Source organism: Nannobrachium achirus, assembly GCF_963921795.1.
Source record: "Nannobrachium achirus genome assembly, chromosome: 18".
In the NCBI taxonomy this organism is placed as follows: Eukaryota; Metazoa; Chordata; class Actinopteri; order Myctophiformes; family Myctophidae; genus Nannobrachium; species Nannobrachium achirus.
The window spans coordinates 28,635,933-28,652,589 of record NC_137825.1 but is presented as its reverse complement, the minus strand read 5'-3'; the positions used below and the strand labels follow the sequence as shown (position 1 = coordinate 28,652,589).

General features: G+C 42.1%; 1 protein-coding gene across 2 annotated transcripts in view; it reads right to left on the bottom strand.

Moving 5' to 3' along the window:
* Positions 1 to 16,657, bottom strand: part of slc39a11 (solute carrier family 39, member 11) — a 93,513-nt gene that overhangs the window by 18,415 nt on the left and 58,441 nt on the right. The window contains exon 5 of one of the 2 annotated variants that reach the window (XM_080746938.1): positions 15,444 to 15,588. In XM_080746938.1, coding sequence (XP_080603064.1) covers positions 15,444 to 15,588 — 145 coding nt within the window. The remainder of the gene's footprint in view (positions 1 to 15,443; positions 15,589 to 16,657) is intronic. The other variant, XM_080746939.1, reaches the window with a different exon arrangement.

Genomic DNA, 16,657 nt, shown 5'->3' with positions numbered 1-16,657 from the left:
CAAGTTAAATCTGCACAGACTGTAAGTTAGTCTAACGACGCTGTACCAAAACGAACGCTCGTTTCAACGTCTGCCAAATACATCTCCATCTATGGCCATATCCGTCGGATCGAACTCTCCCCTGGCATGGCCTGTTTCAGAACCCTGAGAACGGCCAGGCTGCACAACATCATCTCTAACATGACAAATAGCCATTTACCCAAATGAACACTATACCCTATCGTATTATAACCCACCCAACAACATACAGTAGAAGATGCCCAACCAGGCCAATGCAGAGTTTCACTTCACTTGAAAGTTACTTGAAAGAAACTTTAATAATTATGACAACAGCAAATGTTGTTATGTATGTCAGGTGTTTTGCTTTTTGTGTTTTCTTTTTGTATATTGTATGCCTTTTTGTTTTGTCTGAATTTTGATTGTGGTCTTTTATTGTATTGTTTATGTGGTTTTGTGTGTCTTTAAAAAAAGGAAAAAAAAAACTAAATAAACATATTGTTTAAAAAAAAAAAAATGTTGTTATGTAGCATTGTCCTTCTGTAATCATGAGATCCTCTCTGCCTCTCTCTGTTGCACAGCCGTGCCACTGCTTTCAATATGCAATGCAGTTATGCTGTAGCTCCGCCTCTGTCGATCTGCAAGCCCACCACGCGTTGCAGATGTGCTTGTAGATCAGCTCAGCTCTGTTCCCTGCGCTACACCGTTGTACACTGAAGCAAAAACAGGCACTCAGCAGAACGCAGAGGCATATCAGTGATTTTTTCAGGCGAGTACAGGTGATGGCCCCATGTATACAAAGACATAAATTAGCATTTCAATGGGCGAGGGCCGCAATGGAATGAATGGACTCGTAGATTGGTTGTGTGTCCGTGAGGAAGGATAAGCTAATGCGCGGCAGCCCACGTGTGGGGTGCAGCCTATCGGCTGAGGCTTTTTTGACGGAACACTAAGTCATCTCAGGTGTAACACTAAAGTTCTGCAGCACAGTGGTTGGGAGACACTGCTCTAGTATACTGTACATTGGCATTACTGTACATTAGAAAATAGAAAATCTACAAGCTCATAACGTGTCGCATTATAAGCGTGGATATCTGCTGTTTTCCACAACATATATGGATTTTTTCGGTTGAAACACAAATCTGGTACGGGGGTCCTGGCACAAAATGTTTTCAGATGGGGATACGCGGACAATTTGGGTGTTTTAAACAACATTAGGAATAAAGCAACTACACTGCAACCCGCAACTACCAATATTTACAAGCAACTTGACAGAAAAACAAGCCCAAAGTTACTTGCTAAGAATCAGACAGGGACCTGTGTGCTGAGAGCGTATAGGGTTGATGGATGGACATGGGGCCTTCCATTATAGCTAAAATGGTTTATCACACAGTTTATATTCTTGAAATTGGCACGCTGTACGCATGATCAAGATGACAATTTGGTTAAAAAAGAACAGGGGAGAAAAATGGCATAGAAGAAAGTAGAGAGCAGGTTTAAATAAAAGGCCATTATAATTTGTTCTTTCTCATATAAAAATGGGCCAACCATTTATTTTACTTGCGTGGTCAGACAACCATGGCCACATGCTGAGAAAATTCATTATCAGAGGTAAAGGGAGAAAAGAGAGATGGGTTGGGCAGTTGGGGGAGTGGAGAGGAGGGGCATAAGAGAGAAGTGAAAGGAGTTGAGTGAAGAGGAGATGGGGCAGGAGAGGAGCAGAAAGGAGACAACAAATGGAAAAACCACAATAGTAGTCGGAGGCCTTAGGGTTTTTTTCCCCGTGCAAATCAGTCTAAAAGCGCCAAATTTTGCACAGATGTATCTTAGGGCATGCTCTAATGATTTAGCTAGGGCGGCCGAGTCGGGCCTTTTTTAGCCCAAGGAATGTTTTTTTGAGCAAAACAAATGCTTGCAATGGATTCAGCATCATGACAAACCGCTAGTTAGACCCCTCACATCCTACTTAAATACCTTTAGTTACTAGTTACTTTGCAGATATAAATGATAATATAACTAGTAAGACGCCTCAGGACGACATGCAACCTCGCCCTAAAGGGCAAGGTCGCGGCAATTGTTGGCCATCTGGCCAGTGATGTATATTGGACCAGTTACCCATATATGGAGACCCCTGGTACCCATATGGAGATCCATGTACTCAGATTCAGATCCTGTATATGGAGATATGCTGTGAGAGCCCAAACATGCTTACTCAGTTATTCGTTATGTGATGTCCTATGATGTCTATGACCTCTGACATCATACCCTGTTATGCCACACAGATATGGGCTGTCTTGGCCATCTGTCTTGGCCATATATGGATTCTGTAGTGTGGTATGCAGCCAATGTGGCCTCCATATATGGGTTTTCCCATATGAAGTCCTGTCACCTGACACCTGGGAACTCCATATATGGGCATAAAAGGGATTATGTTAGTGTGACATCACAGTGAAGCCTGAGTGTGATGTCAGAGCGGCAAACCCATTCTGTTAAGAGTGTTTCCCCTAACATCACAGTGACATCAGAGCATGATGTCAGAGCGACCCATAGACCGTAAAAAAAGAGTACACGTCTACACAAACACGGACAAGCTGTGCCGTTTCGCATAGTAAACTGCGACCTTCGGTCGCAATAATACGATTTTGTGTCGAAGAAAAAAAGATTGAACCAAGTACAGAGCAGACCCCGGTCGAGTTGACCAAGTATAGAGAGGGTTCATGTGGTTAACAGACTTGATGCTGGTCTCCTAAAGAGGTGGGACTCACATGACAGAGATACAGGAAATGACTCCAAGGTCAACCATCTGGGTTCTAAACCGCCTCTGTTGTGGTCTAACCATCCAACTCTAACAACCAGTGACAAATGTTGCCAGGTGACTGTCCTGGTCCTGATGTAGATACAAAGGTAACTGTTTGAGAGATGCAACAACAACAACCCTGTGAGCGCGCACACACACACACACACACACACACACACACACACACACACACACACACACACACACACACACACACACACACACACACACACACACACACACACACACACACACACACACACACACACACACACACACACACACACACACACACACACACACACACACACACACACACTAGATGACCATGCTGGACAATATGTGCTACGCTGATAAGACTATACAAACTTACTGAGATGGAAGCTCTTGTTACAATACATGTGGGAGAGACAGATAGAAAGTCAAAGAGAGAGAGGGGGAGAGGAGAGAGAAAGGAAGAGGTGATGCAACAGAGAGAATGAGAAAAGAGAGAACCATAGTACAGTACATGGCAGATGAAGAGAGAGACAGACATCCCTGTGTCAATGATGGCCTGTTTGTTTTTTGTCTTATTGTATTAATTTGATGTGGCATGCACACTCAAGCACGAGCAGACGTGCATGCACGCACACACTTCTGCACCAATGCACCAAGGGACGACAATGGAAATAGGCCTTCAGACTTTACTGTGTTTATCCTTTTGATTGTTTATGTACCTGAGGGGAGGTGGGAGACTGTGACCAGATTTATTCTAAGCTGCGGTATAATTTGAAGTTTGTGTCTGGGGAAATGTCTTTTAATGGTTTGTCTGTAGTAACCCTCTGCCTATCAATCTGTCTACTCTACACACAAAAATCTATTTAACTCTGTAGCTTAAGAAATGTGCCTATGGGTAACCGTCTTCCCCTTTGCCTATAATAACCTGTCTCTGCCACCAGTCTGTCTGACTGCTTGCCTGCCCTCCCATCTACACTGTTTGTAGGAAATGAGTTCCCATTGCTTTCAATAAAGAAAAAGAACGTTAACATTCAACCTAAAGTAAAGAAAATCCTGACACAAATGGACTTAAACTCTAATTCTTTTCTCTGTCAGTGTCCCAGCTTGTTATCCAGTCTGTCTGCTTACCTACCCATCCATCTGTCCAGGGGTGAGCTGATGGTGGAGCTATGTGGAGCGCTTCACTAGCTTCGACGCTGAGTGTCACAGATTGAATTAACAGCAATGAGCGACCTGGTTGATGCATTGTGTGACCTGCGAAGTAGACTAGTAAGTGTGTCTGTTAAGTTCTGTCTGAAGCAATCAAAAGAGTTGGAGAACAGTGGCTGATGGAATCATGAACGAATTAAATTAAAGAGGTGGCTGCGAGGTAAATGCATAATTATGATGACCACTTTAAAGTTTCCCCATTATGCAAGTAAATATAGAATACAATTTGATATAGGCCTACAGTATATTGTGGGTTAATAAAGGCCTATATAAAGCGGTTTATCAATCGGCGATCGCTCAAGTGCGCATGCCCCCAACCACTCCACTAGCTAAAATATCCACAGCACACCACTGCGTCAGTCAGTCAGTGTGTCAACTGCTTGCCTGCCAGTCTGTCAGTATCCTTTATCTACAGCTGTGAGCTGAAAGCCCTCCGGTCATCACCTGAGGGGCTTCCAGTCATCACAGAGTCCCCTTTAACCACTTAAAGCCAACATGGTTGAGCAAAGTCCCCCAGCGGGCTATACTAGGCCTGTAGGCCACCTTTTTTTGCCTCTACACTAAAAACGAAAAACACCAAGAATAGCCGATGTGCAAGCACAGAATGGTGCTTGTGAGCTTGTAGATCTGCTATTATCACCAACTATTCGCCCCAGAATAGGGACGCAAGGCTAATGCTGGAGTGGGATGCATGCTAAACATGTGCGTGTGTGTGTGTGTGTGTGTGTGTGTGTGTGTGTGTGTGTGTGTGTGTGTGTGTGTGTGTGTGTGTGCTTGCACTTTGGCATTTTGTAAAGGTACTTGAGGTGAGGTACTTCTCAACAGTCATTTCAGGTTTGGAGGGAGTGCATAGAGAAGGATAAAAGGACCAAATGAGATGAATTAGAGTGTCACTCTGAAAGGTTTTGCGGCAGTCAACAGCTGTTGTTTTCCACTCAACACAACTTGTCCTGTTTTCAACTGCCATTGGCACAGCACAATCGTGTTTGTCTGAGCGGCCCAGCACGGTTAAGGCTAGAGAAGAGAGTCACGGTGTGCATAGAACGAATTGGTTCAGCTGACGGCAGGCAGCAACGTTTTTAACATTTCAAACAACTTGGTTGAACCATGCTGAGTGGTAGAGCTGGAAAGGGAAAGGAGAATTGTTGCAGATCTCTGGAGGTAATTACACCCTGTGCGTCTGTGTGTGTGTGTGTGTGTGTGTGTGTGTGTGTGTGTGTGTGTGTGTGTGTGTGAGAGAGATAAAGCTGATTCTGATCCTACTGCTAGTGGGACGGTGTTCAAGGTAGGTTCAAGGTTGTGCTTTATTGCTACATCTTGTGAACAGGTTCATATCGTAAGAGTAAAGTATATTTTTGTTCGGCTTCCTTCAGGCAATGCAGGTTGTCGAGGACTTCAAATATCTCGGTACCTGGACTAGGTCCAGGTGGCAGTTGCCTAGCTGGAATGCCTTTGTATGAGATAAGGAAAAGTGTGGAAATTCGGGATGGGAGATGACCTCAAGAGGCAGCTGTTCGTGGCTACAGTACAGTCTGCACTGCTGTACCGAGCACATTGTGGATCTGCTATTTTTTGTTAAGAGATTTGGTATAGAGAAAATAAAGGTAAAGACTCCTGTTCCAGGTCAACTACTCTAAGTACATACAGTACAGTATATAGCGTTTAAGTTTCAGCTTGATTAAGAAATGTTATAGGATTTTTGGGGGATAAAGTCAAAGTATAAACTGAGTCACTTGTGAAGCGTTATGTTTTCATATATTTTCATAATCTTATGAAGCTAAAGCGATAAAATCATTGTAAATAAATAAAATAAATTCTGTGGCAATCCACAGAACTACAGTCACCACACAGGCTACTTGATAGTCAGTCGTAGAAACAGTCAGATAGCTTCACAGTGGGGGTCCTCAATGAAAGAAATGTGCATCTATTTCAGGCTCCATTTACTAGCTTCACCAACCAGGGAAGTGACTTATTTTTCTTATTTGTTGAAAGTGATTTTGGCTGGCAAAAACATTAACATCCATTTGATACAGTATGTGTTGCATATTTCATAGAGTAGTAGTGAGACAACATGGTGGAGCATGGAAAATAATAGAAAGATTTCACACGACTGAGAAATTTAACTTAAACAGTTGGTGCACGGCGCAGCACGCTTGATGGGAGGTTCCACCTACGTGATCAGAAAAAACATTGTGGACTGAGCAATGAACAGAGCCTGGACTAGAGGCTCCTGTTTTGTAAACTGTGTACCCAGACACTAAACATTGAATTTCACCATGTTGCACAATACATAATTCAATCTGAGGAAATAAATAAAGAGTGCTGCAGGCACATTTTGATTCCTCCAAATAGGGAATGAATTATTTATTGGCGGCCATGGATTATGAATGAAAAGGAAGTGGCAGTTGTGTGTGTGTCGTGTGTGTTTCTAGGGGTGTACACACAAAAGTTTCTCCACAAATAAAATGGCTCAATAATTGAGGGAAACAGTACACAGTACAGAGCAGTGTTTTCCTGTCTCAACATTTGTCAGCTACAAAGTACCATGGCTGTAAAGTATAATCAATTTTAATAAAATAGATCTGAGCAAATATAGAAAAAACAAACAAACTGCAAGCTCACAATGAGTCACATCGCTGCATAGCCGCTGTCACCTAGTTGCCAGTATTGCCGTGGCAATACTACTTTTCAAGGTGGTGTTGCCTGGCAATACCGTACCACCTTTTTGGTCAGTTGATTTTAGACAGTTCGTTTTCATATTACATTGACACAAAGCTGTACAGCAGATGAGGTGAGACAGACCGTCCAACGATTGGTTGTGACATCGCCCTGAGTCAACCAACAACAACCAGCAGACTGCCCCTTCGGGCTATGGGATGCAAGCATCACATACCGTTGTTCCCTATTGAGATTGGCACATTTCAAGCTGCCCAGATCACACATGTCTTCTTATTTTTTCACTCTCAAAAAGCGCCTGCAATGTAGTGCATTTGAAACTACATTGCAGTGCATATCATGGGGTGATCACTGCTTGCCTCCTGTGAATTGTTTTATTTTTGTTTAATTCTTTTTATTTCGTTGCCGGGTGAGGTGAGCAGACAAAGTGACGTGAGTGATCTCAACAGGAAACAACGGTACTGTATGCACTTTACTGTATACAGTACCTTTCTCAATTAAATGTTATTTTTCCTTCCATACAAAAGCTTGAAGGGGTTGGGGCTAAAACAGATAACTAAAATAAATGATACACAGTACGACTTTAACAACGCAGTGTTAATTAATTCTAATCCTTACCCTAACCAGCTGATAAGGTTTTTGTGATGTGCTGGGGCGAATGGATTTGCTACACACTTAGCCATGCAGCCCCACATGGGATGAATAAAGTAACCAGTTATATTCTATGTTTACCAGGGGTCCCCAGGAGTCTATTCTTGGTCTCCTCCTTTTTCCTCCTACACAAAATCTCTTTGCCAAAAATAGCCAATCTACAAATTCAATGAGAACTTCTAAAGTTAAATGATTCAATAAATATTGCCGCGAGTGGTCGTAAATTACCATTACTATTAATACGTCGTACATGAGCCTAGGCCTTGCACACTGTGATGGACTGTAGTGCGTTTGCTACTGGGCACGTCACTCAATTGGAGGACTTCAGTAGTGTGAAAGCTGCTGGGCACCGTCACTCAGTGCATGGCAGCTATAGGGTTATGAGCTGTGATACAGTAGCTGTTTGGTACGTATGAAATGAGAAAGTCTAGACTAATAACATTCCTGACTCCTGAAATTCCCCTCTGGATTCAATCTGTCTAAACTCTTGCACTGTGCAATTCTCTTCTATAGTATATCCTCTCATGACATCACATGATGATGGCATGCTGAAGTGATGCCGGATTCAGGTGGTTTCATACCAGATATTGGGTATCTTGGTTACAGCTTTACTGTATCGTACTACACCATGGAGGAAAGCCTGGTACAAGTTCTAAAGAGATCTGGTTAAGAGGAAAAAAGAAAAAAGAAAATAGCGGTGTCGGAGGTTGGTTCCGGTTGGCGTTGCATTATTTTTGTTTCCCACATAATGCAAATCAATTCACTTATTCTCTCTATTCGCACTATGAGTTAGAATAAAACATGAACATACCAAATGATTATAATACCAACAGAAACCGATTATACCAATCTAAACCAATTTAAAATCAGGGGAATCATTTTGGAGGTGCATGGCACCGGTGGTTCCGTTCGGTGGTTCCAGCCACCTGATTGATGTCTACAAAATGACGTAAAAACGACAACAGTTATTTCCGCTCCCGACCGGATCAGAGCAGACACCCGAAAATGGTATTGATCCCAGGCTAGGGATTTCCAACTCCTGATTGCAGGTTCACTGCTAACAGACACACAACTGATAACTGTTCACAAGACTCCGTCATGGCATGGCCTCAGAACGATAGTGGAGAAGCCAAGTATATTTTTGTATTCTATACTATACCTCCGGGAAAGGAAGCAGTTTAGTTTGGTTTTTTTAATCATAAAAGTGATGCCTTTTCAAGGAAAATCAATGTATATCTACAGGCAGATGTCAACAGGGAAACAAGCAGTTTTACTTTTGCCTACTATTTTTGAGATTACAAAATAGTACTCATGCATAGTGTTACTCTGGTAAAAAAAAGAAAAGAAAAGGCATACATACCATCCACATTCATATACCACACAAATCGATTGGATCTAATGATGTTGAGCTTATCTTCTATGATGGCTGAGAACTCAAACACTATCATTACAAAGGTGTGAGTATTGAAATCAACAGAGGCGAACAAAATAATTCACCGCTATTCACCAAAATGAAGAAGCCAAGCAGAGTATGAGAACAATAATTTAGCCCCCAAAAGTCAGACAGGCAGACTGGAAACCCAGAGAGGAAACACCAACCAATATCATCTGAAATTAAGTCGAAGTGGAGACAGATAATTGAAGATGTTAGAAAAAAGAGAAAATAAGGGAAGTGGTGTATTTTTTTGTACATCTGTCAGTGTGTGTACAGTGTGTGTGTGTGTGTGTGTGTGTGTGTGTGTGTGTGTGTGTGTGTGTGTGTGTGCGTGTGTGTGTGTGTGCGTGTGCGTTCGTAAATGACTGAGTGCTGCCCTAGTAACAAATTCATGCCATGAGGAGGCATGACAAGGTACACTGTTTGTTCACATGTTGGGATTTAATGAGCTCGTGTGGTATTTATGTGCATGTGGACACTCATTGGTATTGCCCACATGCCCCCTTCTGCTACAGACAGACACAGCCTAAGGGGGGTTAGATCCCCCACAGGTATCTCTCTCTCACACACACACACGCACGCGTTTCACAATGCGATTTAGTCATTATGCCAATCCCCCTAATCCACTCCATCGTTGGACCACCATGCTCCTTCTTTTTCTTTTTCTTAAACATTTTTTATCCCACGATTTTTGCAACCCATTTTCCTCACCCGGTGACTACCTAACCTGTAGTCCTGGTTTCCGCTCTCCCCCTGCCGCGCCAGGGGACATTGGGGAGCACCCGGCTGGCTAGGGGAGGTAGTATAGAAACCAGGACTACTGCATGTTTTTGTGTGAGGGCCTATGCCCAAGGAGACACGGGGAGAACATGCAAACTCACCACAGAAAGGCCCTATCGCCAACCCCACCTAGGGTGTGGGTGCTGATGACGCAGGTGGAGGAACACGCCACCAGCGCCCACAGCTTACCCCGGCGGGAATCGAACCCAGGACCTTCTGGCTGTGATGCGAAGTGCTAACCACTGCACCACCGTGCCCCCACCATGCTCCTTCTAGGCTGAGGAACAAACAAAAAAAGGAAAGTTTTCCCCTACTATCAGGTTAGTTTTTGTCCTCATTTAATTCAGGGATGCTGCTATTCTTTTTGACATCAGATGAAATCAAATGTCACTGAAATTATGCGGTCAGATTTGATTCGCAACGCTCTTCATGAGCAGTGACTAACAATGCACCAAGCCCCAGAGGGGGCTGTCACAGAGAAAGAAGCCGATCTCATACAGCCTGCTTGTATACACAATTAAAACAAAAACAAAACATCGAAACCTTGGAATTAATACATTCCCAGGAAAATATTGGCATTGAATTTCAAATGCCCATATAATGAACATGCTCAGTGCTTGCCCTGAAAAACGCATTTTGCAACGAAACAACGCAGCCGTGTGCAACCAGCTTTAAAGCTTAACGCTAGTGGGGCTAAAAACAGACAATAGAAAGTATGGCAAAAAGGGAATGGCATTCAAACACACACACACACACACACACACACACACACACACACACACACACACGCATGCACGCACGCACACGCACACGCACACGCACACGCACACACACACACACAATATAAGGCTATAGATTTAAATCTTTGCACTCATTTGATTCTGCTAATTAATTTTCACTTCAATGATCGCCAGAGGCACTGACAACATCTCCCCAACTAGAAAAATATTGTTCCTTCGAAACAATTGTGGGCTCGCTTCAAGCCAGAAAACAATGGCTATAAAAGCACAAAATGTCAAGATCGCAGGCAGTGCTCTCTTTGACGTTACTGACGTCAAAGATTGGTCCATTTTGTTCCAAAAATGTGTTGTGCAAAAGTTGACCCGCTGGTGGCGCTATAACAGGCCAATGTGAGAAGGTTGGTATCTGTTCCTTGACCTATTGGGAATGTGCTTGCAAGATTTCACGCACATCCCAGGCTGTGTTCATGATTTGAGGTGTTTTTGGCTTTGGACACTTTATCGCTGCTTGCAGCTATATTTATTATTATTATATAATTTTTTTGTGTGCACTTCATAGGCATGTTAGATAAAGGTCCTTAGATTGCGTGTAGAATGTTTCATGCAAATTGCAAAAAAAATCCTAGAATAAAAACGGGTTTAAGCGTTTTACAAACTGCTCAAAATTATATAGCGCCCCCCTTTGGCCATTTGGGGTAAGATTGGTTTCAGTGATATTTGAACTAACCCTCTACACTATTTTGTCATGAAAATGTGACTTTGCTTGTATGTTTTAGAGGCAGAAGAATAATTTGCATAAAAATGCAATATTGTTTGAATTATTTAAAAAAGCATGTTTCAATGTTAAAGAAATCCGATCTGACAGATCTTTAGATATCGGTCCAAAGTTCACGTAAAAAAAGTTTTGTGCACGTGACGCGAAAATTCCAGAATAAAAGCGGGTCTACGCGTTTTACAAACTGCTCAAAGTGGCGGAAAATCAAAGGGCGGAGCTTACTTAACAACGACACAGATGTCTTCCGCTTGAGTCAAAGCACGCGTGTAACAAGTTGCATGTCTTCAAACGAAACGAGTCATGACTTATGCCCGTTTGAAGTTTGGATTTTCAAACGCTTCGTATAGCGCCCCCCTTTGGCCGATTGGAATAAAATTGGTTTCAGTGATACTTTGACTAACCCTCCACATCTTTGCCAAATGCCATGAACGTGTAACTTTGCATGTATGATTTAGAGGCCGAAGAATAATTTGCATAAAACCGCAATATTGATTGAACTATTAAAAAATTATATTTCACTTTAAAAGAAATCCGCCGAGATTAGTTTGACCGTATTGGTCCAAAGTTCATGTGAAAAAAGTTTCATGCGCGTATCGCGAAAATCCCAGGAGGAGATAGATTTTTACTGTTTTTCATATAATTCTGAATTGTGGGAGACCTAAAGGTCAGAGGTCAAAAGTTAGAGGGTAAAAGTTGTTCGGCATGAGGAGACGCATAAGTGTATACAGGTTTCATGCCTGTACCTCAAACACAGCATGAGCTATACCTGTTCAAAGTTCGCACTTTCGAAGGCTTCGTGCAGCGCCACCATTTGGCCGATTGCTATAAAAAATAATAGCGCACTTCGCCACTGTAAACTGAACACATTGATGTTTTTATTTTCATTTTCTCACTAAGTATGTAGGAGTAGAAAGGAACCGAAGTTCCCGTCTACTGTCTGACTGACTGACTGACTGACTGATAGATAAATAATGACAATATCTAAAGTGTGCTCGCCTTATAGGCGAGCCCACAATTAACAGGGAAGAACCAGTATATAATATGTTCACTGAGGCTCTGTCCGTCCACTAAAGCGGTACAGAAGCATGTGCACGCGTACACACAAGTAGTGATGTTAATAGGTTTTTAATGTAATGAGTCCCGGGACCCCAGAAGAGTTTTTCGGATGAGTCCCAGGGATATTTTATGGGTCCCAAAAAAATTCAACGCCGCGGAGATGGGTATCGTTCACCTCTGAATCGATACGATACCTTTTTCGATACCTGGGAATCGATACGATACCTTTTTCGATACCGTTTTCGATACTTTTTTATGTATTATTATTATTATTACTACCCTTATTATTACCATTATTATTATTATTATTAACTTTTTTCTATAGGCTATTTTACACACCACAATAGGTTATTAAGGCCGTCTAAAGACTGAGCTTGTAGATCGGCTATTTTCAAAATGTTTGCCTATTTCTTATATTTATTTTACAATTTGGCTAATGTTTGAACTTAGAACTAGGATTTCTAAATACACTAGGCTACAGACACGCATTTAATTATATTTATATCACTGGGACCCCAATTTATATTACATTTTTAAAAACTAGAGTAGGCCTACAAATGGAACAGGTCCATTTGGTTCCATTTGTTCACCGAGTAACAGACCCATTAAGTTTCCAAAAGATTCCCTTTTACTTTGCTATTAGCAATATAAAACGTTTTTATATTCAGCAAAATGTCAGTAATGGTATTGTCTGCCTCTCATTATTGTCAAGGAAGAAAGTACCGCATGTCGCTGCCTTGCTTAAGTTTCATCAAGGCAAAAAAAAGCACCCTAAGACACACACCAAAAGTTGTGTGTGCGGGGGAAAGAGGAGGGGCAGCCACCGTTGCACAGAAATCACTTTCACTTTCAGCTTATGACAAACGGCAGCTTTTAATCAATGCACAAGGATTTAAGGACATTATATTTATAATGATTACAAGAACATTCACTACCTGTAGCTATGGAGTAGGCCTACTCCGTTGGAACCTACTCTGTTGGAACGGAAATAAACTTGTACGTGCTGTTAGACAGACAGTTGGCTCCTCTCCTCTCCGCAGGTTTAATAGGAAGCAAAGACAGACACCACGGTTTGATTTGATCATTGCGTAGTCAATTATGAAGGGATTTCAAAAATTTAAACGTCTCCATATTGCTTGGGAAGTCTACTTAGCAGAACATCGCGGCCTTTGCGATTCGCTAATCGCTAATGTTTTTCTTTTACCGCGATGCGGTAAATTATGGATTAATAATGGAGGCGCGTCCCCGGGACCCCAGAAACAAGACGTGAATGCGTCTCTGGGCGACATGAACGCGTATTTGACGCGGGACGCGCACGTAATGACATCACTGTGTAACGATACATTTTAATAGCGATTCGATACATATCACGATACATGGTTGACGATACGATACATGGACGATATTGATTTATTTATGGCGATACGATACGATTCGATTCAATGATTTAAAATCGATATAGTAACTATTTAGCAAAGAAATTAAATCTGTGTGAAAGGTGTGGATAGTGCAGGTTTTTAAGGGAAACATGTATTATTATGGATATAAATAAGTAAACACTGTGATTATCTGCCAAATACATCTACATTGTATATTGACAAACCTGCACCTTGACATGAACCCAGAGATTACACAAATTTATCGATAGACCAGTGTAGCTATATGGAAAGGAAAAGTAATTAACCCCATCCTTTTAATTTTTTCTTCTTAAAAATGATAAATACAATGCAAGTAGGTAGTATCGATACAATCGATTCTTTGCACTGCCGATTCGATACGATACAAAATAAAACGATACGATTCGATTTTAGCAGTTTTCATTTAGATATACTTCGATTTTTTAAGTTAAAAACGATATTTCGATACAGTTACTATATCATTACACCCCTACACACAAGCTATTTCCATTGCATGTGCACAAGAGAGATTTTGACAGGGATATCTGTTATCAGTTATTTCCTGTGCATGTTGAAAATAACTTTGAAAAGAGGGTTTATGCATACATGTGTGAACATGCCTGTGTGTGTGTGTGTGTGTGTGTGTGTGTGTGTGTGTGTGTGTGTGTGTGTGTGTGTGTGTGTGTGTGTGTGTGTGTTAGAGAAAGAGAATGAGAGGGTAGTACAAGAAACCCATTACCAGGTGGCAGGTTTATAATCTAGTTTTCCACACCACAGAAACACCACTGGCTCAGATTCAATGGCAGAAAGTAACAGAAATGAAATGGTAAAAGATAAGCTGATATAGTAAACGGGTGAGCGGAAAATGTTATGATTAATGATTATTACTTTTTTTTGATGATTTGCAGGGCAAATACATTTGTTATTATGCGCAACTGTCACTGAAATGGCTATTAAAGCCACATTCTGCCCTTGGATTAGTATTTCTCAGATAGCCATTATTGAAGTCCCACTTCATGCTTTTAATCCCCAAGAGGCTTGTACAACTATATTTCCCTTTAAGTCGCTGCAATCAAAAAGGAGCAACATACAGTACATTTTGCGGTATTCCCCAACTCAATTGGTTGTACTGTGTTAAAGGTACATTCAGTGATTGTATTTCATTCAAATAAAAATATAATTGGTACATTTTCCATTCATTCTCCTCACTATAATGTGTGCTGACCATATAAGGACTTCCACCATGGCCCGTGTTGCGAGCATAGCTAGATTCCGTTTTCAGAGGTGGCCAGGCAGTCCTCGACCAATCAGGGTAGAGTATGGCCGTAGTTATGTTATGATGGTCAAAATAAAAGTTTTTAGAACCACAGTCGCTCTGAATTAAGGATGTCTGCTAAATGCCTAGATTGTAAACTACTGAACTCATAAAATGCTACAGTTTCGTAGTAAATCAGTATCATACATATCCTGAAGCTGGAGACGTAGGCCTACCAATATTCAGTGATTGGGTCTAATGATCAAAACGAGAACATTATAATGGTGTAGAAAATCTATAAAAAACTAAACATTTCCACGCTGTGAAAAGATGACCCCCGGCCACTTTCATTATCACTGAATACACCTTTAACACTGAACCATAAAAACAGGATTAGATGCCTGAAGAAGCAGGCCTGCAACGGAAAGTAAAAGCCAGGTAAAGCGTCAAGAAACGTGAAACGGCAGACAAATTAGAAGAAAGGGCATTAGCAGAAAGCAGGTAGCCATCAACGAAGCTTAAGGCTGGAGCTTTAGACGCTGACATGAGCGAACATCTGGTGACATATCGCCATGCGCTTTTGTCTATCTGCCTGTTTGCACAGAAGTCTGTGGTTTGGCTTAGGTCGAGGTCAGCAGGTTAGGTTTGCGTGTGGGGCATATGAAGGGGAGGCCTTGCCTGGAATGTGTCCTGCGCCTCTACCTATCCTGATGGTCATCTCCTCTGGGTCTGAGGGCAGGACCGGGGCCTCCTCTGCTTTCTCTTTGAGCAACTTAGAGTCAGGGGGCAGCGCCAAGGCAGTGTGGGGGTCTGTCCCTATGCCCTGCAGAGAGAGAGAGAGAAACAAAGATATTGAGAGAAAGACAGACACAGAGAAAAAATCAAACCTCGGTTCGAAGTGAAGCGGTGAATTTTTATTCTATGTGTACTAGAGCTTTGAAATCAGTGTTCCAGATCTATACATTCTGTGTTCTAGATCTATACTTTCTATGTGCTTTAGTTCTATACTTTTATGAATTCTGAATGATTTTGTCTGGAGGGCCAAATTATCATGTGAACTTGACCAATCCTCAATTCTGCATGCACGGGACATGTACGGGACATGTACGGGACAGACATTTTCACTCCTTGAGAATCTATGGGAATCCTCAAAAAACTAGACCAGGTCAACCTGGTTGTGCCAGACCCCCTGTCTGTCATCATCATTTATGACATCATACCTTTTGTAGGCATGTCATCATCATGTCATCATCATATATACCCTTTATATAGAAAACCCGGACAGACCGACATTTGCTTATGTAGGCCTACCCATTTCATGGGTCTGGCAAACAGGTACGGGACAGACAAAGCCACTCCTTGGAAGCGGCTTTCACCGCTTCAACAAACACTTGGGTTGACAACTGTGCAGGGCTAAATAAAATTCATATGTAATATTGTGGTAATTCACTCAGTTCACACATACCATGGAGGTAAAAACCTATTAACACCTTCTAAGCCACGGGGAGCCCCTTAATGTTAAAACCGTACTATATCGCACATCCCCCCAGGGACTCTCAGCCACGTCGTACATTCCCGGACTTTGTCTTTAAAACTGGAATAAAAGCTTTTGATCCGAAAATCGGCGATCGTCTAACCTTCCCTAGTCACCACTCGTGCACTGATAGCTCATGCAGACCGTGCATGAAGCAGAGGTGACGTCAGCGCCTCTCCTTCTCCAAGGCTACTCCCAGCCATCCGTTTGCTGTCTGCACACTCGAGCTCCTACAGCAGCCATGCTTGGGGCTATGCTAGCGAAACTTTTCAGTTCTGTTCTTCAGTCACACATGGACTATTTGCGGGGACATTTACGTGAAAGGATCGCGCACGCGAAACGCACGGGGACATCGACG